This window comes from Crotalus tigris, unplaced genomic scaffold (genome assembly GCF_016545835.1).
Source record: "Crotalus tigris isolate CLP2741 ecotype Arizona unplaced genomic scaffold, ASM1654583v1 scf7180000022970.308977840:1548163, whole genome shotgun sequence".
Taxonomy (NCBI): Eukaryota; Metazoa; Chordata; class Lepidosauria; order Squamata; family Viperidae; genus Crotalus; species Crotalus tigris.
In genome coordinates this window covers 1,331,869-1,352,165 of record NW_024099557.1, presented here as the reverse complement: position 1 = coordinate 1,352,165, position 20,297 = coordinate 1,331,869, and the positions used below count along the sequence as shown (strand labels likewise).

Below are 20,297 nucleotides of genomic sequence, written 5' to 3'. Positions count from 1 at the left end.
CCTTCCGCCCTCCCTCCCTCTCTCCCTCCCCATTTCCTTCCTCCTTCCCTCCTCCCTCTCCCTTCACTCACTCATTCACTCCTTCCTCTCCCTTCCCATTTCCTTCCTTCCTTCCTCCCTCCCTCCCTTCTGGGTTTATTTCCCCCCCCCCCATCCTGTTCTTCTCTCTGTTTTGCAGGGTTTTTTTCTATTATCCTTTATTTTTAAATGTTTTAACAATTGTAAATCACCTAGAACAGTGGTGGTGAACTTATGGCACAGGTACCAGAGGCGGCACTCGGAGCCCTCTCTGTGGGCACACATGCCGTTGCCCCAGCCTTGCCTCCCCCCACGACCCCCTCCTCTCCAGCAGGCCCCCTGAAGGAGAGTCGCCCCTCAGCGTGGCCCACGCGGAGCAGTGCAGCCAAGAATATGGCAGCCAGGCAGTGTAGACAAGTCTCTGCCCTCACGTCCCATCGCGCACAGTTGATGCTGCAGGGCGCGGGGAGAGGGCGTGGCCACCATGGCGCTGCTGGGCTGCCTGGGCGATCTGCGGTGGGCCCTGGAGGCGGTGAGTGGCCCTGCGGGCAGGCGGGGCGGGGGATGGGGGCACAACGGGGTGGGGCAGGGGGTGGAGCGGGGGCAGGGCCAGGTTTTGGGCACTCGGTCTCTAAAAGGTTCGCCATCACTGACCTAGAATCACTGGGAGTCCGCCAGTATAGGTTGTGTAGGGGATGACGAGACTGAGACTGAGGGAGGGGTCAAGTATGTCATCAGTCTCAATTCTCTTCACGCCCACAGGAGATCTGGGTCCGTATTCCTCATCTACCACCAATTTGCTTTGATTGTTTGTAGTTCAGATTCTTGTAGAGAGCTTAAGCTGGCAATAAACCTATATATATTCATTTGAACAGCCTGAATCTCCTGATTTCTGGCTCTTGACAGGTAATCCTCAACTTACGACTACAATTTTCCATCATAAACCAGTGCAGTTTTAAAGCAAGACATCCTAGGGACAGGCCTAATTTTGTGACCACTTTTACTGCGCCATTAAGTGAGCGGTTGGTAACTAAATGTAGCTTCCCCAATTGCCTTTGCTTGTCGAAAGCTGGCTGGGAAGGCCGCAAATTCTGATCATGTGACTACAAGACGCTGCTATTGTCATAAATGTAAGTGGTTGCCAAGTGCCAAATTGCGGTGGTGTAGTGGCTGCAAGTCACTTTTTCCGAGGCTGTTGTAACTTCGAAATGAAGTTATATCAGGTTGTAAGTCAAGGACTACCTGTATATAAATTAAATACCGTATTATTATTATTCAAGTAGGCCTACTTGATGAAGTTTGTTTCTGCTACCCAGTTGCTGCTAAAATGAGTTTGAAGGTGACACCAATGAAGCAGCCCCAGCTATGCGGATTCCTGGGGACACCAATGATGGTCACACGCATCGTGAGTTCCAGGAACCTAAGAAAATGATGGTTTCCCAGTGCCACTGTTGAATGAAGGTCTCAGCAGATGCCTTAAAGCAGGGGTCGCCAAACTTGGCGTCTTTAAGACATGTGGACTTAATAATAATAATAATAGTAAAGTTGGAAGGGACCTTGGAGGTCATCTAGTCCAACCCCCTGCTCGGGCAGGAAACCCTACACCATTTCGGACAAATGGCTGTCCAGTCTATTCTTAAAAACTTCCAGTGTTGGAGCATTTACTGCTTCTGGAGGCAAGCTGTTCCACTGATTAATTGTTCTCACTGTCAGGAAGTTTCTCCTTAGTTCTAGGTTGCTTCTCTCCTTGATTAGTTTCCACCCGTTGCTTCTTGTCCTGCCTTCAGGTGCTTTGGAAAATAGCTTAATTCCCTCTTCTTTATGGCAGCCCCTGAGATATTGGAACACTGCTATCATGTCCCCCCTTATCCTTCTCTTCGTTAAACTAGACATACCCAATTCTAGCAATCGTTCCTTATATGTTTTAGCCTCCAGTCCCCTAATCATCTTTGTTGCTCTTCTCTGTACTCTTTCTAGAGTCTCAACATCTTTTTGACATCGTGGTGACCAAAACTGGATGCAGTATTCCAAGTGTGGCCTTACCAAGGCATTAAAGAGTGGTATTAATACTTCACGTGATCTTGATTCTATCCCTCTGTTAATGCAGCCTAGCACTGTGTTGGCCTTTTTGCAGCTGCAGCACACTGCTGGCTCATATTTAGGTGATTGTCTACTAGGACTCCGAGGTCCCTCTCACAGTTACTACTATTGAGCATGGTGCCACCTATGCTGTACTTGTGCATTTGGTTTTCTTGCCTAAATGTAGAACCTTGCTTTTTTCACCATTGAATTTCATTTTGTTAGTTAGTGCCCAGTGTTCAAGTTTGTCCAGATCCTTCTGTATCTGAAGCCTGTCTTCTGGAGTGTTGGCTATTCCTGCCAGCTTGGTGTCGTCTGCAAATTTGATGAGTTCCCCATCTATCCCTTCATCCAAGTCATTGATGAAGATGTTGAAGATGTTGACTTCAACTCCCAGAATTCCCCTATTTTGGTTTTAAGCAAACTTTAAGACAGAAGCCCTCAAATCTGGCCACTTTAAGACTTGTGGACTTCAACTCCCAGAATTCCCCAGCCAGCCTGGGAGTTGAAGTCCACAAGTCTTAAAGTGGCCAAGTTTGAGGAACCTGCTTTAAGAGGGAGGAAGGAAGGAAGGAAGGAAGGAAGGAAGGAAGGAAGGAAGGAAGGAAGGAAGGAAGGAAGGACAGGGCTGCCTGCCTGAGGAATTCTGGGAGTTGAAGTCCACAAGTCTTAAAGTGGCCAAGTTTGAGGACCCCTGCTTTAAGAGGGAAGGAAGGAAGGAAGGAAGGAAGGAAGGAAGGAAGGAAGGAAGGAAGAATAGGGCTACTTGCCTGAGGAATTCTGGGAGTTGAAGTTTACATGTCTTAGAGTGGCTGTGGGGAAGGAAAGGGGGTCACATGGAGGGGCGGTCTGCTGAGATTGCAAAGATTGCTTGTGGCATGTCCTAACTGGAGGCTCCCCAAGGGAATAGGAAAGCTCCTGGCTTTGTTGCTTTCTGAATGCGGTTGCCAGGTGTGCAACAGGTCTTGACAGCTGAAATCCTTCAGATGAACATGGCTTAATTTGGTTCTCATCTAAATTTGGCTTTAGCCTTTTATTTCTTATTAGATTTCCTTCTCTGAGCATGTTTTTGTAAATGTCAGCCTGGCTTGTAAAGCTCCTGGGAAGCCAGAGTGAGTGAAAGCAGCAGAAAAATGAATTAAATCGCAATACTCAATCAGTTGGAATTTCCTTCCTTCCCTCCCTCCCTTCTTTCCTTCCTTCCTTCCATCTTTCCTTTCTTCCTTCCTTCTTCCCTCCCTCTGTCCTTTCCTTCTTTTCTTCCTTCTCCCTTCCCATCTTTCTTTCCTTCCTCCCCCTCCCTCCTTCCTTCCCTTTCCTTCCTCCCACTTTTCTTTCCTTTCTTCTTTTCCTCCTTCCATCCTTTCCTTCTTTCCTTCCATTCCCCTTCCCTCCCCATCTTTATTTCCCTCCCTCCCTCCTTCCCGCCCTCCTTCCTTCCTTCCTTCCTTCCTTCCTTCCTTCCTTCCTTCCTTCCTTCCTTCCTTCCTTCCTTCCTTCCTTCCTTCCTTCTTCTCCCCCTCCCTCCCTCCCTCCTTTCTTTCTTTCCTTCATTCCCTGCTTCCATCAATCCATCCATCCATCCGTCCATCCATCTTTCCTTTTTTCTTCCCTCCCTCCCTCCCTCCCTCCCTCCCTCCCTCCCTCCCTCCCTCCCTCCCTCCCTCCCTCATAATGTTTCCTTGAAACCAAAATAGCATTTCCCCCTCCCCTTGCCTGTACCCCCCCCCTTCCACACTATCACTGAAAGGAGATGGGCAGCCACCCACCCCGGCCCCGAGAGAAGAAGAAGCATCTCCAGCGTTTGTTCCTCCGAGTGTGCAGCAGTTGGTCAAGCGGAGGGGGGGGGGGGAGAGAAACCACAGTGCCATTACATCATAGTGTGAACTGATCTTCCCAAGGGGATGGGGGTGGGTGATGGAGGCTGTTTCTAAGCTTGGGAGAAAGGGGGGGGGCTGATGTGTGCTGTGGCAGGGCTGATAGGCGAGCCGGGCAGAGGAGTCATCCGAGCACTCTAAAACCACTTAGCCAGACCGTCCACAGCAGACAGAATCCAAGTATGATCCTTTTCGGAAGGACTGGCTGACGCCCTCCGAGAAGGCAGCCATGAGCAGCAAGGTCACCGCAGCCACCCCTCTCCCTTCCCCAGCCCCCCTGAACCCCCCTGGCCCTTCTCCCCTGGGGGAGGAACAGGAGGTGGTGACCACTTTTTGCACCCTCCTCCCAAAGATGCCCCAATGGAAATTTTCTGGCCCGTCCGGTTTTCTCAGCCGCAGCCCCTCCAGTGCCAGCAAAGACCTCTCAGCATCGGTCAAAAGCAGCGGCCTGGCCGAGGCCGGAGCTGTCACGGTGCCCTCCTCGGCCTCGGGGTCAGGCCTGGCCGCTGTTCTCAGTGCCTGCGAGCCGGTCTGTGCCACACCCTGCAGCAGGCTGAGAGGAGGGACGGGCGGGGGCAGGAAGACGCCTCGGGCCCCGGGGCCCCGAGCCTCTGGGGAGGAGTGGAGCCGGAAAGGGAGTTTCATCAGCAAACCGGTCCAAGGTTGGCTGCATCCAGATGAGAGAGTCTTAGGGCCCGGGGTCTCCTACATCGTCCGGGTGAGTAGCCTTTTGTCTTTTCCGTTACCAAACGAAGCAGCTGAGCTACCTTGGTTTGGCGGGGGACAATGTCTGGGGTCATTCAATGTTTGTTTGGGGTTTTGCTGATTTTGGGGGGGTTGGCTTGCCACATTTAGCCTGTGGATCTGCCTAGTCGATTGCCCCCAGCTTAGCCCTGCTCATCCATTCCAAAAGACGAAGCATTGGGGCTTGGATTAGCGCAATGATTTTATTGTTTTTCTCCACTTCTTCGCCGTTCGGGTGGACTTTGGTGATTCAATTCTCTCCCCATCTCCCTGAGATCTTTGGAAACTGCGCTTCGTAGAGGCTCAGAGGCAACGTGTGATGTAATTTCTCCTCCACTGAGGTGCCCCTAATAGATTATAGGCGGGAGGTGGTAGAATGAATATTCTGAGCGTATTTAAACTCCAGTCCTTATTGTTATGAGCTGATCCCGTTGCCCCATCGTTGCTTTAATGGGTGTTTTGGCCTGGAACGATATTAGAAGCAGACTATAAAGCTCCTTGCAATCATCTTGAGCAAATTGCTCAAGTCAGAGGCCGTTTCTAAGATTTTGATAGTGCTGAATGCAGCTTAGGAAGCCTATCTCATTTTATCTCTTGCGTTATGGATTCCAAGATCGTTTGTTTGCACCTTCAAAAGTTATTCTGGAAATTGGAGGACTGGAGAGACCAACTGGGATGATAATGATGTTGGCTAAACTTGAAGGAGAAAGTGTTGTGTCCTGAGCCTGCAAAGGCAGGCTCGGGACGTTGCAATGGTCCCGGGCAGTTGCAAGCTGCCTGGGACCAGACTGGCTGGCGCTGGCTTTGCACGCATGCGCGAGGTGCGGAGCGCGCCTAATTGTTACCTTTTTGCCCAGGGATGATATTAAAGGAGTCAGAGAGGCCTGCGAGCCTCAGAGCTGTGACAGAGAGAGAAATACTTCAAATAAAGAGCTGTTGGAACTACAGAATGTGCTGTATTCATTCACCGTTGACTCGAGGACTCAAAAGATCATTTATAGACCACCCTGTAAACTGTGGATAACAATCACCAGACTAGTAAAGGGAAGATCAGAAAGCAGGGCTAAAATCTGAATAACAGAGAATCATGTCTCTGAATAACACAGTCTCCTCATGCCTCCTTTGGAAAGTACATCTTTAAATCAATTTAGCAGATGGAATTGCACAACTAACCCCTTGTTCTTAATTAATTTAAGGGTAATTTATGTTGACAGTTAAATTGGGCTAGTAAACCTTTGGAGTTCTCTTCACTTCCACATATGGCCTAGCTCAGGGAAGAGATTATCAATCATTCCTTGTTCAATAAGATTTCAAGAAATAAAGCACCAAACTATCGCTGGATCCTTCACAAGCTGGACAATGCTCCACGCACAGCATACGGTGCCATCACAACAACAAAACAAAACAATTTGTGGTCAGAGTCGATCGTTGGCGAGCGTGGGATCTAAGGGGTCGTGTGCTGGCAGTTGAATACGTCACCCCGTCTAGTAGACTCTAAGTATTCACTTATAATAATAATAAAGTTGGAAGGGATCTTGGAGGTCATCTAGTCCAACCCTCTGCTGAGGGAGGAAACCCTATACCATTTCAGACAAATGGCTTAATCTCTTCTTAAAAACTTCCAGTGTTGGAGCATTCACAACTTCTGGAGGCAGGTTGTTCCACTGGTTAATTGTTCTAACTGTCAGGAAGTTTCTCCTTAGTTCTAGGTTGCTTCTCTCCTTCATTAGTTTCCATCCGTTGCTTCTTGTTTTTTCCTCTGATGCTTTGGAGAATAGGTTAGAAGAAAATAGAATAGAGCTGGAAAGGACCTTGGAGGTCATCTAGTCCAACCCCCTGCTCAGGAAACCCTATACCATTTCAGACAAATGGCTGTCCAGTCTCTTCTGAAAAACTTCCAGTGTTGGAGCATTCACTGCTTCTGGAGGCAGGTTGTTCCACTGGTTAATTGTTCTATCTGTCAGGAAATTTCTCCTTAGTTCTTGGTTGCTTCTCTCCTTGATTAGTTTCCATCCGTTGCTTCTTGTCCTCCCTTCAGGCATTTTCTCTTTTTATTTTCATGCGTTGAATCCCAACAAAGTAAATAGGTAAGTTCAATTTAGTGTAAAATTATTATTTTCCAGCCTTTTCCCATAAAACAATATGAAGAAAGTTCTTTGGTTCTGCACTGACTTGGTTGTGAACTACAATCCAGCACAGATAAACAATTTGGCTGCAAATATATATATATTTCAACCAAACTGTTTTGCTTCATTCATTTATAAACAATAACGTAGTGGAGACTTTAGCATGATGCTCAGGAATTTATACTTCTTTTTTTAATAACACCAGAACATCTTAAAATACTTTGCTTGGTATCTTTTATTAATGTTATATTGCACAGTAATTGTACAATCACAATAATTATCTGCTCATTTGGGGACAATCTCCTGTTTTTTGAAAACACCCTTTTATTTTAAATAACATAAAATATAAGAAGACTGCCTCTGTGAGGGAGATAGGCGATTCAAAAATGTGATCAATAAAAACGCACCCGCACGCACTGTTAATGTGCCGTTTAAAAGAGAGAAATAAATCTCTGTATCTTTATAGGCTGTTGTCAAGACTGCTAACATCGGATGTTTTTGCTTTGACAATAGAGATGCAACCATTTTCTTCTTATGTTTTACTTCTAGAGTTAGAGTTAAAGTTAGATGATGCTGGGGGGAGGAATGTGCATGAGAGTTTAGCTAGACATAACAATACTGGACCTAGTGTGTGAACCAAGGTTATTTAAATAAGAGATGATAAGAATTGGCTGGGCTGGAGAACTGGAGGGAAAGCCTACAGTGGAGAATGTGATTTATGACAGTTAATTGGAGGAAGGAATTGTGCTTTGATACTATGTGCTCAGGGGAGGGGAATCCAGTTTTCAATTATGTTAGTGCCGAAGCTATGCTTCTCTAATAAAGATTCTTTAAGGGAAATAATGAAGTTCTTTGAAGAGTTTCATCTGTCAGAACCATGATAGCTATATTATGGTCATAAGTCACTTTTTTCAGCGCCATTGTAAATTCAAACGGTCACTAGAAAGAGTGCAGAGAAGAGCAACAAAGATAATCGGAACTGGAGGCTAAAACATATATACGGAACGGTTGCTGGAATTCGGTATGTGTAGTTCAGGGGTGGGCAACCTTGGCTCTTTTATGACTCGTGGACTTCAACTCCCAGAATTCCTGAGCCAGCATAGCTCAGCTTGGAAACCTCTCCCTTTCCCCTCAGCATGGCTCGCTCAGGAATTCTGGGAGTTGAAGTCCACGAGTCATAAAAGAGACAAGGTTGCCTACCCCTGGTCTAGTTTAATGAAGAGAAGGAGGAGGGGTGACATGATAGCAGTCTTCCAATATCTCAGGGGCTGCCCCAAAGAAGAGGGAGTCAAGCTATTCTCCAAAGCACCTGAAGGCAGGATAAGAAGCAACCGATGGAAATTAATCAAGGAGAGAAGCAACCTGGAATTAAGGAGAAACTTCCTGACAGTTATAACAATTAATCAATGGAACAACCTGCCTCCAGAAGTTGTGGGTGCTTCAATACTGGATGTTTTTAAGAAGAGATTGGACAACTATTTGTCTGAAATGGTATAGGGTTTCCTGCCTGAGCAGGGGGTTAGACTAGATGACCTCCAAGATCCCTTCCAACTCTGTTATTCTGTTCTGTTCTGTTCTGTTCTTACCTGAGAAATTAGCCAACTCAGTGGAACAACTTGCCTCCAGAAGTTGTGAATGCTCCAACACTGGAAGTTTTCAAGAAGAGACTGACAGCCATTTGTCTGAAATGGTATAGGGTTTCCTGCCTGAGCAGGGGGTTGGACTAGATCAGTCATGCCAAACTTGCGATGTCATGTGACATCGCGCAACGTATCAGGACGGTTTTGCCATTGCCAGCAATGGGGTGGGCGCGGCTTCCACGTGATGCGTCCGGCCTACAGGGCTGGCAGTTTGATACCCCTGGACTAGATGATCTCCAAGGTCCCTTCCAACTTTATTATTATTATTATTACTACTACTACTACTACTACTACTACTACTACTACTACTACTACTACTACATGAACTGTTGTAAATTGCGGACTTCATAGTATTAGTGAGATAGGTGGCATAGAAATTCAGTAAAAAAATAAATAAGGTTTTAACTTAAAGCTGTGGCCCCCAACATTTTGGCCACCAGGGAGCAGTTCCATGGAGAGAGGTTTTCCCTTGGACAAGATGGCGTGTGGTTTTTTGTGTTGCTGGCATCCTGCGGATGGCCCTTTGCTTGTTTGCATGGCCTAGCATGTCGCGGACCGCTGCTGGTCCACAGACCGGGGGTTGGGGAATCTCTGATTTAAAGAAATCCAAAATTGTAGGTATTGTAGTAGTATCTGTAGCAGGGGGTCTCCAAAAAACTTGGTGACTTTAAAATTTGTGGACTTCAATTCCCAGAATTCCCCAGCCAGCACTGCTGGCTGAAGAATTCTGGGAGTTGAAGTCCACAAGTCGTAAGCTCACTGAGTTTGGAGATCCCTGGTCTGTAGTACAGAGAATAAAAACTTAAGGCGTGAAACATTACTTCTTTTCTTATGAACAGTGGCAAGATAAGATGACTTAAAAATAAAAATGCATGAAAGGGATTTCGTTGCAGTTCTAGTTGAAGAGAGTTGGGACTTTGCTTTTGTATAAAAATGATTTGCAAATTACTGCAAAGCCATTAGCTGCAAAACAATAGAGGGTATTGAATGCAGATTGGCAGGGCTTCAGTTCCTTCATGAAGAGTTCAAACATAAGACCCCTGGCACTGAAATCATTTCAAAAACTCTGGGGGGAAATGAAATTCTATTGAAAGTAAAGTGCATGCTTTCTGAAGCTATTGTATGGGGAAAATGTCAGTATTTTTGCATCTATGTGTTAAGAGGGTTGGGAAAACCTTTGCATATTTGGGGATTGGCAAGATTTCATTTATTGAGAAATAGTTTGGTCTAAGTCCAGGGGTAGGCAACCTTGGTTCTTTTATGACTTGTGGACTTCAATTCCCAGAATTCCTCAGCCAGCCATGCTGAGGGGAAAAGGAAAGGTTTCCAAGCTGAGCCATTCTGGCTCAGGAATTCTGGGAGTTGAAGTCCACGAGTCATAAAAGAGCCAAGGTTGCCTACCTCTGTTCTAGGATGAAGATTAAGAGCAGGGGTCTTCAAACTTGGCCTTTTATGACTCGTGGACTTCAACTCCCAGAATTCCTGAGCCAGCCATGCTGAGGGGAAAGGGAGAGGTTTCCAAGCTGAGCCATTCTGGCTCAGGAATTCTGGGAGTTGAAGTCCATGAGTCATAAAAGAGCCAAGGCTGCCTACCCCTGGCCTAGTCTAATGGTCAAGGCACCAGACTAGAACCCAGGAGATGGTGAATTCTAGCACCACCTTAGGCATGAAAGGTGGCTGAGTGACCTTGGGCCAATCACCTGGAGACTATGAGTTCTAGTCCCACTGTAGGCATGGAGACATAAAAACCGTGGCACAAATGTTTGAAATTTTAAAACTGGGGTCTCAAAGATGCTTTTTCAAGAGGCAATTGGAGTTTCTTTGCTTTTCCTTAAAGGTAATAATAATAATAATAATAATAATAATGATGATGATGATGATGATGATGATGATGATGATGATGTTGGAAGGGATCTTGGAGGTCATCTAGTCCAACCCCCTGCTCAGGCAGGAAACCCTACCATTTCAGACAAATGGCTGTTCAGTCTCTTCTTAAAGAAGTTTTGCTTCTTGTCCAAGAAGATAAGAAGAACTCATCAGTCAGAACTGAAGAAGCTTCTTGGAGGAGAGGCAAAATATCTTCAAGGAAAAACAAAGAAAGTCCAGTTGCCTCTTGAAAAGCACCTTTGGGCCAACTGTGACTTGAATGACCGAGAATCTCCATAGACGTTTGAAACTGGGACATAACTACCTTTTTGGGAGGTCCTCCATGGTTTTGAACAATTGCTCAATGACGGTCGTAAGTGGAGAACTATCTGCAAACGGCAGGTCTTCCATAGAATATTCAGATTGGGAGCTGTAATCATCCTGTTGGAAGGAAAAGTCTTCTTCATGGTTCAGTCCAAGCCGAGGATAAACAACATGGTGACTGCTTTAGAAAGAAGGTTGCAGTTTATTGAAGAAGAGAGCCAGATAGAAAGTTGACTCTGGCAGAAAAAAGAGGAAAAAGGGCTGAGCACATGTAAGGAGTGGGTTTTTATACCCTCTGGAGCCTTTTGTTTGGTGTTGTTTCCTGTTCCTTGGCATGAACTTTGACCTGAGTCTGAGTGTGCTTTTCTGGTATTCTGATGGTGATGGGTTAATCCTATTATGTCCCAAAGGTCATATCCTGCTTCCCTGGTGCTGGGGCTAATGACTCCTAGAGTTTGGGTGAGGTATGCAGATTTTAGGTGTCTTTGTCTTCTTAATCTCCTAGCTTCAACCTTCCTGATGGCTTATATCTGCATTTGTACAGAGCTGGCTTCTGCTTGGGGGAGGTAGACTTGGGGCTATCAAGAAAAACTGGGCATGCTTTTCTGCCTCTTCAAGATCCTTTGAGGAAATATATTTTCCTGCCTTTTTAATATTTCCTTCTCTGGGGGGCTGACTTCCCACAATCCCCTCAAATGTTTTGAGGGATTTTCAGGCCTGGTTTCTTGTGCTTTGGGGAAGGGCCTTCTCAACCAACAGCAACAGTTTTATGGAATTTTCTTTATTTGCTCCTTCTTTGTTTCTTTCAAGAAAATGCTAAATCTTTTGAGCTTTCCCCTGGTTTCCCTGGATATTTTACAGTGGTGGTTCTAGATTTCAAAGCCCTCTGTTGCTGTTGCTTATCATTTGTTGTTTTCCTGCTTTTCGAGGAAATCTTAACGTTTCGCTGCTGATATACATTGCTCATTTGGCGGGAATCAAGCAGAAGAGAAAAATAAATACTGTAAAAAAAAATGGAATACAAAATAAAGCAAATCACAGCACTGGGAAAACAAAAGCTGCTGATTTGCGAGGCTTTGTTTTGTTTGCCATGAATTGCAAAACAGGTTTAAGGATTTTGCATGACAGCTGCTGAATTGCAAAAGGGAGGACACAATCTCCCTGGCTAATTCCCAGTAATCACACTGGGGTGTTGTGTAGCTCTGAAATTCAGTTGAGGAAGTCAGGGATTAAGCCTTAATGCAAAAATGTTGGACAAGCTTGACCCTCAATCTGTATTTACTCATTATGACAAACTGTACAGACCGACAATTGAAAAGAAAGAATTTTTATTTTTATCCTCATTGGCAGGCTAGATCAGCTGAACGCATTTAAACTAGGATTTCATCTTAGGGAGCACGCATGGGTTATGCAACAGAACTGAGCTAGGTTAGTGTTTCTCAACCTTGGCCATCATTAAGATTGGTGGACTTCAACTCCCAGAATTCCCTAGCCACTATGCTGGAAGTTGAAATCTACACATCCTGACTGGTGAATTCTGGGAGTTGAAGTCTACCTGTCTTAAAGTGGCCAAGGTTGAGAAACACTGAGTAGATGCTTGAAGGTTAAAGCTATTTTACCCAATCTTGTACATGTCAGCTGTATTGAACTACAATTCCCAGAATTCCACCCTAGCAAAAATAATTGCACTGGGAATTCTGTACTTGGCGCTATCATTTTGGAAAAGCTGTTTTAGACGCTGAGGCTGTAGAAGCTACTGTACTAAAGGACAGAGAGCCAGTTTGGTCTAGTGCAAGGGTAGGCAACCTTGGCTCTTTTATGACTCGTGGACTTCAACTCCCAGAATTCCTGAGCCAGCCATGTTGAGGGGAAAGTGGGAGGTTTCCATGCTGAGCCATGCTGGATCAGGAATTCTGGGAGATGAAGTCCACAAGACATAAAAGGGCCAAGTTTGAAGACTCCTGCTTTTAATCTTTGTCCTAAGACAGGGGTAGGCAACCTTGGCTCTTTTATGACACGTGGACTTCAACTCCCAGAATTCCTGAGCCAGCATGGCTCAGCTTGGAAACCTCTCCCTTTCCCCTCAGGGGGATTCTGGGAGTTGAAGTCCACCAGTCATAAAAGAGCCTAGGTTGTCTACCCCTGGGCTAGTGGTTAAAGCACCAGGCTAGAAACTGGGAGACTGTGAATTCTAGTCCTGCCTTGGCCATGATAGCTGGCTGCGTAACTGGGCCAGTCCCTCTCTCTCAGCCCAATTCACTTCACAGGGTTGTTGTTGTTGTGGGGAAAATAGGAGGAGGAAGGACTATTGTGTGTGTTTGCCGCCTTGAGTTGTTTATAAAAATAATAAAGCCAGAATATAAAATAAAATAAATAATAAATCCAGTTTGAGACTGCTCCCTAAAATGGATCTCTACAACTCAAAATGAATTATAAACTGCCCACAGTCATTGATGGAGATAGGCGGCTATAGGAAGTGAAAGAAAGAAAGAAAGAAAGAAAGAAAGAAAGAAAGAAAGAAAGAAAGAAAGAAAGAAAGAAAGAAAGAAAGAAAGAAAGAAAGAAAGAAGTGATCAATTATTAGGATTGTTCATAGCAACTGTCTCCAATTGGGTTGAGATTACAAATCTTAAAACTCCCCAGCCAGTGTGGCTGAAGCTTGAATTAGTGGGAATTATAACTGCAAACAACAATAGCAGCAACAACACCCTCTGGAGGATACAACCTAGGACAGGGGTAGGCAACCTTGGCTCTTTTATGACTCGTGGACTTCAACTCCCAGAATTCCTGAGCCAGCATGGCTCAGCTTGGAAACCTCTCCCTTTCCCCTCAGCATGGCTGGCTCAGGAATTCTGGCAGTTGAAGTCCACTAGTCATAAAAGAGCCAAAGTTGCCTACCCCTGTCCTAGGAGAAGTTGCTTCCTGGAGAACCCACTTAGTTCAGACAGGGGAGTTGTAAAGCAGATCACACTGCAAAAGATCACAGGAGATACCTGGAGAAGTGTGGGACCAGATTAGCTGTTCCAACAAAATTAATACCTGTGGATTTATTTTGTATCTTCTTTGTTTCCCCCCCCCCCAGTATATGGGTTGTATTGAGATCCTGCGATCAATGAGATCTTTGGATTTTAACACCCGGACGCAAGTCACCAAGTAGGTACCCCTTGTCTATCTTCTTCTTTTTTTCTCCTCTGGTTCTTGGTATTCTCTGATCTTGTCTCTCCCTGCAGATGTTTCCGATGAACCCAACCAAGCAAGCGCCTCCTGAGACGATCCAATCTCTTAATGCAAAACTCAATAAGTTTTGAGTACATCATTTTGGCATGATTGCAAGCAAAACCAACTTTGGCAACGGCCCTCCCAATCCACATAGTAAAAGTGTAAAATTCCCCCCCCTCCATTTTAGTCCTGTCACTTTGCCCAATTAGGCGTTAAAATATTGTTATGAGAAAGTGTCTCTGAGTTTGGCCAGACATCTGGTGAACTGTCCTTCGTTATTATGGTCTGATATCTTGATCTCTGGAGCCGGCATTCCATTCCATTCCATTCCATTCCACTCCACTCCACTCCACTCCATTCCATTCTTCTAATTCTGTTCTGTTCTGTTCTAGTCTAGTCTAGTCTAGTCAATTCCATTCTTCTAATTCTGTTCTGTTCTAGTCTAGTCCAGTCTAGCCCATTCCATTCCATTCCATTCTATTCTATTCCATTCCATTCCATTCTTCTAATTCTGTTCTGTTCTAGTCTAGTCTAGTTCATTCCATTTTATTCCATTCTTCTAATTCTGTTCTGTTCTGTTCTGTTCTGTTCTAGTCTAGTCCAGTCTAGTCCATTCCATTCCATTCAATTCCCCTTCCCTTCCCCCCCCCAAGTTCATTGGCAAGCTAAGAAGCAATAATTGTCGCAACAGCAAAACACGCTTCGAACTGACCAGGTTAGGTAACCTCATTGGCACATGAAAGAGCAGAATTCACTGGCTGCTTAGATGTGTTCACTTTTCCTTTCAACAATAGTTTACTCGGGGAGTGCTGTGGAAGAGAAATGGGGCCTACAAGGCTGTAGGTTGCTTGCCCCTAGGAGAGATGGACAAATAGATTGCCATGTATAAATTAGCTTCCTCATGTCCCAATAAAGGAGACTATTTATAGCTGAGGGTTGAAATGAAGGGTCCTTGGTGCTCTTTGAGGCTTGCTTGTTTTCTGGAAGACATTTCATGACCCAAACTAGGTAACATCAGACTAGTACTGTTGATTTATCTAGTTTGGGTAATGTAATGTCTTCAAGAAATCAAGAAAGTTCAGCGAGCATCAAAGACCCCCCCTCATTCCATATGTCCCTTAAAAAAACAGCCTCCTTTTCAGGTAATTAGCTCCTTTATATCCCTTAAGAACTGTCTCCTTTCCATAATTACTTTCCTTATGTGATTTAAGAAGACAGCCTCCTTTTGATAAGATAGCTTTTTTATGGGGAGATAATTTGTCATCTTGTCTTTTGGCTTGCAGCCAGAAGGTCCCAGCATCTTTGCCTGAGAAAAGATCGGAAAGCAGATGGATGCTCCTGGCATCCTGACATTGCTGTGCAACATAACCTGGTTAATTAGATCAGGGAAAATATTAAGAGGTATATTTGTAGCAAATCCGTAGCGTGGTTTGCATTCAGATTGGATCATGTTTTTGGGCTTCAATGTGAACATTTGGAGAATTTTTTATAAACTGAGTCATTTGCAAAATAGGTCATTCATCAAGTGAATGGCTAGATGACCAAAACTAGCTAAGTCAACTTCTGACTAAGATTTTTTTTTCTTCTTCTGTAATTAATATCCATCTTGAAATCATCTTTGCTGCAGGGAAGCCATCAACCGACTGCACGAGACTGTCCCAGGAGTCCGAGGGAACTGGAAGAAAAAGGTGAGTTTGTTTGGATCAATCCAAATGGAATTCACTAAGTCTGTGTGGCTGGAGAGGAATTCAGAAAGGTAAGGATTGCACATTATACAGGTAGTCCTCAGCTTATGACCACAACTGGGATCAGAATTCCCGTGGTTATGCAAAGCAGTTGTTCAATGAGGGGCGCCTGATTATACAACCTTTTGCCCCATTTGTTAAGCAAGTCACCGCAGTTAAATGAATCACACAGTCACTAAGCAAATCCAGGTTCCGTCGTTGACTTTGCTGAGTTGATAAAGGATTGAAGAGCTTCCATAGATGGGTTGATCTCTGATTCTGTCTTCCCAGGCACCAAACAAAAGTCTGTTTTCAATTCTGGGCAAGAGCAATCTCCGATTTGCCGGTATTAGCATAGCTGTCAACATTTCCATCGATGGGTTAAACCTGATGATCCCCAACACCCGACAGGTAAGACCTCCATCCTCCATTTGGGTTGTTCCATCTGCCATCTGACTCCTCCCTCAGGTATGTGTTGGAAGAAGGCAAATCTGGAAACCTCCACTTCAAAACACATTTTGCCGAGGTTAGGAATCTGTGGGAGAGGACCAGGCTGAGCCCGAGGGAGGAGTCAAACGGGTCATTAGGTCACGAGTCCCTGTGTTCCAATATCTCAGGGGCTGCCTCAAAGAAGAGGGAGTCAAACTATTCTCCAAAGCGCCTGAAGGCAGGACAAGAAGCAAAGGGTGGAAACTAATCAAGGAGAGAAGCAAGCTAGAACTAGGGAGAAATTTCCTGACAGTGAGAACAATTAACCAGTGGAACAACCTGCCTCCAGAAGCGGTGAATGCTCCAACATTCACTGGAAGTTTTTAAGAAGAGACTGGACAGCCATTTGTCCGAAATGGTATAGGGTTTCCTGCCTGAGCAGGGGGTTGGACTAGATGACCTCCAAGGTCCCTTCCAACGTTATTATTATTATTATTATTATTATTATTATTATTATTATTATTATTATTATTTATTATTATTACTATCGATCATCGCACAGTCAGCCAGATGTTCAGACTGGATTTGGCATTTTGTCTACCTATCGAGTCCTTACCCAGGACCTGGGATAGGCAGATGTGGATGTTTGATGGTATTACAGGTATCGTCGCAGGATGGAAGCAGTTCCTAATAAGGCCGCCTTTTGCAATTGACTAATAGCAAATTTGTCAATGCCAATGGTGTTCAAGTGGTGCTCCAGTTGTTTTGGGATTGCACCCAAGGAGCCTATGACTATTGGTACTACCCTTGCTTGCTTTTGCCACAGTCTTTCTATTTCTATTTGTAGGTCTTTGTATTTTGTTATCTTCTCCAGTTCTTTCTCTTCTATTCTGCTATCTCCAGGCACTGCCACGTCCACTATCCAGACTTTTTTGTCTTTCTTATCGACAATTGTTAAGTCTGGGGTGTTATGTTGCAGGTGCTTGTCTGTTTGAATTCTGAAGTCCCAGAGCAGTTTAATTTTATCAGTCTCAATTCCTTGATTTCCCTGGCATTTGACAGAATCTACTGAAATATAAAACACAGGCTGTATGTCTAGGGAGATTCTCAAGTCATCCAGGTCATGGATGTCCCAAAGGTGCTTTTTCAAGAGGCAGTTGGACTTTCTTGTTTTAATAATAATAATAATAATAACAACAACAATAATAATAATAATAATAATAATAATAATAATGGTACTTCACTTAATAGCTGCATTGCTTAATGGTGGATTTTCTGGTTTCAGCTGTGGTCATAAATCAAGGACTACCTGTAGACCAAATACCTGGTATTTTTCAACTGGCTACATGGGTGATCCCAGCCAATTAGGGATTGGGGAATTCTGGGAGTTGAAGACCACAAGTCTTAAAGTCGTCACATTTGGAGACTCCTACTAATTGCTGAGCAATGCCCAAGCCTCTTTACTGGTCTTTCCCCTTCTTCCTCACAAAGCTGATCATACCTTCCCTTCCATCTCTATCTGTCTGTTTCCACCGTAGATCATCGCGAATCACCACATGCAATCCATCTCCTTCGCTTCGGGGGGTGACACGGTAAGGGGATCATTGAACTTACATGTCCTGTGCATGGGAGGTAGCATGGGTGCTTAGATTCACAGGAAAGAAATGCAGAATTGTTATTATTGTGTTATTATGGTTGGTTGCACAGTCAGCCAGATGTTCAGACTGGATTTGGCATTTTTGTTCACCAATAAGTCCTCTGTGAGGACTTGGGATTAGCAGATGATGTTGTTTAATAATATTAAAGGTATTGTAGCAAGATGTAAGCTGTTCCAAGCAAAGCTGCCTTTTGCAATTGACTGATAGGGATTTTGTCAATGCCGATGGTGCTCCAGATGTTTTGGGACTGCCCACCAAGGCACCTATCACTGTTGGTGCTATCTTTGTTTTCTTTTTCCCACAACTATTCTACTTCTTTTTTTCAGGCCTTTGTATTTTGTGATTTTCTCCAGTGCTTTCTTTTACAGGTAGTCCTCAACTTACAACAGTTCATTTAGTGACCGTTTGAAGTTACAACGGTGCTGAAAAAAAATGACTGTTGACCGTTTTATACTTACTTACGTTTGCAGCATCCCCATGGTCATGAGATCAAAATTCAGACGCTTGGCAACTGACTCATATTTATGATGGTTGCAATGTCCTGGGATCACATGATCCTCTTTTGTTACCTTCCGACAAGCAAAGTCTAAACAACCGTGGTGGTAAAATGGGGCAAAATTCACTTAACATCTGTCTCACTTAGTAACAGAAATTTTGGGCTCATTTGTGGTCGTAATTCGAGGACTACCTGTATTCTGCTGTCTCCAAGGATGGCAATGTCCCTTATCCAGGCTTTTAAAATTTTTCTTATCTACAGTGGTTAAGTTTGGATTGTTATGTGACAGAATTATTATTATTGCTATTTTACTTTTCCTAAAGCATTATAACACATATACAGTATATGGAATTAAAAGGCAATAATCTTTAATTTCTACTGGTGGCGGAAATTTTGAATTTCCACAACTAGAATTCCATACAACGATATAACACATCTTAAGGGGGGGGGCAGATGTGGGGAACCAGGGCCTTTTTATGACTTGTGGACTTCAACTCCCAGAATTCCTGAGCTGGCATGGCTCAGCATGGAAACCTCTCCCTTTCTCCTCAACATGGCTGGCTCAGGAATTCTGGGAGTTGAAGTCCACGAGTCATAAAAGGGCCATAGATCCCCATCCCTGAAATAGTTAAACACCATTCAACTATCTGGCAGTCCAAAAAGTCAAGATGGCGGTCACAGCCAGATCAAAACTCTGCTCCTTTTTTTATGGCCATAAAAATGTAAGAATCCAAGAACAGCCATGTTGGATCAGGCTGGTAGCCATATTAATCTAGCAGTTTGCTCTTCCGGCAGCCATGTAATTTTAGTTACATGCAGTGCTTTTTTTCTAAAAAAAAAAAAAAAGGTGCCAGAACTCACACACGTCATACAACCCATCTTGCCTACCCTACAAGGTTCCATCCAAAAAAGCTGCCGGAACTCTGTTCTAGGCGTTCTATGAGGAAAAAAGCCCTGGTTACATGTATTGCAACAGCACTGCCAGTAGTCCTTGACTTACAAACATTCAACTGCAGTGATTCACTTAGCAACTGTGGCAAGAAAGTTTGCAAAACGGGGCAAAACTCACTTTACAATTGTGTTATGTGCTCCTGGCTACTTTTCTTTGTGAGCAGAGGCAAGCTCGCCTGACCAATAACCAGCCAAGACACAGTGAAGGCCTTTTGTTTCGTTTATTGCAATAAGCGGGGAGAGAAGCTATGAAAGCATGATTCTCTCCAAAGTTCCAACCCAAAATATTCCTTTCTTTATACAGCCCTGTCCCGGCTGCCACAGCCCTCCTCTTTCCCCATTGGCTGAGGTACTATGAGGTTACACTCTTTCCGACCGCCTCCTACATATTTCCTGCTACATACTAAATCTTACATCATGTGTACATTAAAATTAGGAGATAATTTATGCAATGTGTGTCAGTTAATATTAATCAACTAGTTGCACATGCTCAGTTGCTTGAGTTCTGGCCCCCCCTTTTTAATGATGTCTTAGAAAAAAAGGTTCTTTCCTGATTTGCTAGTTATCTTCTCTTACAGCTCCTTTTCCCATTCTGAATTTAGATAATTTTGCCTATGTGTTTCTCTTACATCCCTTCTTTCTTTCTTCTTTCCTGTTTCCCAACCGTTATAGTTTTTTTCTCCACTCAGTAAATTTCCACTGCAGCAAATTCAATTTTAAATTTCTCTTTCAATATTAAATTTTGAAGACCTTTCCTTTACTTCTATCAATTGTCTCGCTTAGCAGCAGAAATCTGGGGTTCAATTGTGGTCGTAAGTTGAGGACTACCTGTACTGACTACCTTTTTAAAGGAGGCAACTGGACTTTCTTGTTTCTCCTTTGAAGACATTTCGCTTCTCATCCAAGAAGCTTCTTCAGTTCTGACCGGATGGTGGGGGAATGGAAGGATTTATACTCCTTGCAGACAGCTGGTCATTTGCCTTCTTTTAGAGCAGTGATTCTCAACCTTTTTAATGCCACGACCCTCAATCGGTCGTAAATCAAGGACTACCCAACCGGTCGTAAGTCGAGGACTTTCCCTGCCCGGGAGCGCCACACATGCATGGTGCCGCCCCCTGCGCCGGCCAAGGCGTAGCTGGCAAGCGG

The 20,297-nt window shown here is 44.4% G+C and overlaps 1 protein-coding gene across 3 annotated transcripts in view; it reads left to right on the top strand.

Moving 5' to 3' along the window:
- The first annotated feature begins 4,072 nt into the window (after positions 1-4,072).
- The window catches only part of SHC2 (SHC adaptor protein 2), a 51,170-nt gene continuing 34,945 nt past the window's right edge, over positions 4,073-20,297 (top strand). The window contains exons 1-5 of one of the 3 annotated variants that reach the window (XM_039319272.1): positions 4,073-4,692; positions 13,757-13,827; positions 15,521-15,581; positions 15,909-16,028; positions 17,585-17,638. In XM_039319272.1, the coding sequence (XP_039175206.1) occupies positions 4,204-4,692; positions 13,757-13,827; positions 15,521-15,581; positions 15,909-16,028; positions 17,585-17,638 (795 nt within the window). In that variant the 5' untranslated portion in view covers positions 4,073-4,203. The remainder of the gene's footprint in view (positions 4,693-13,756; positions 13,828-15,520; positions 15,582-15,908; positions 16,029-17,584; positions 17,639-20,297) is intronic. The other 2 variants (XM_039319274.1, XM_039319273.1) reach the window with 2 other exon arrangements.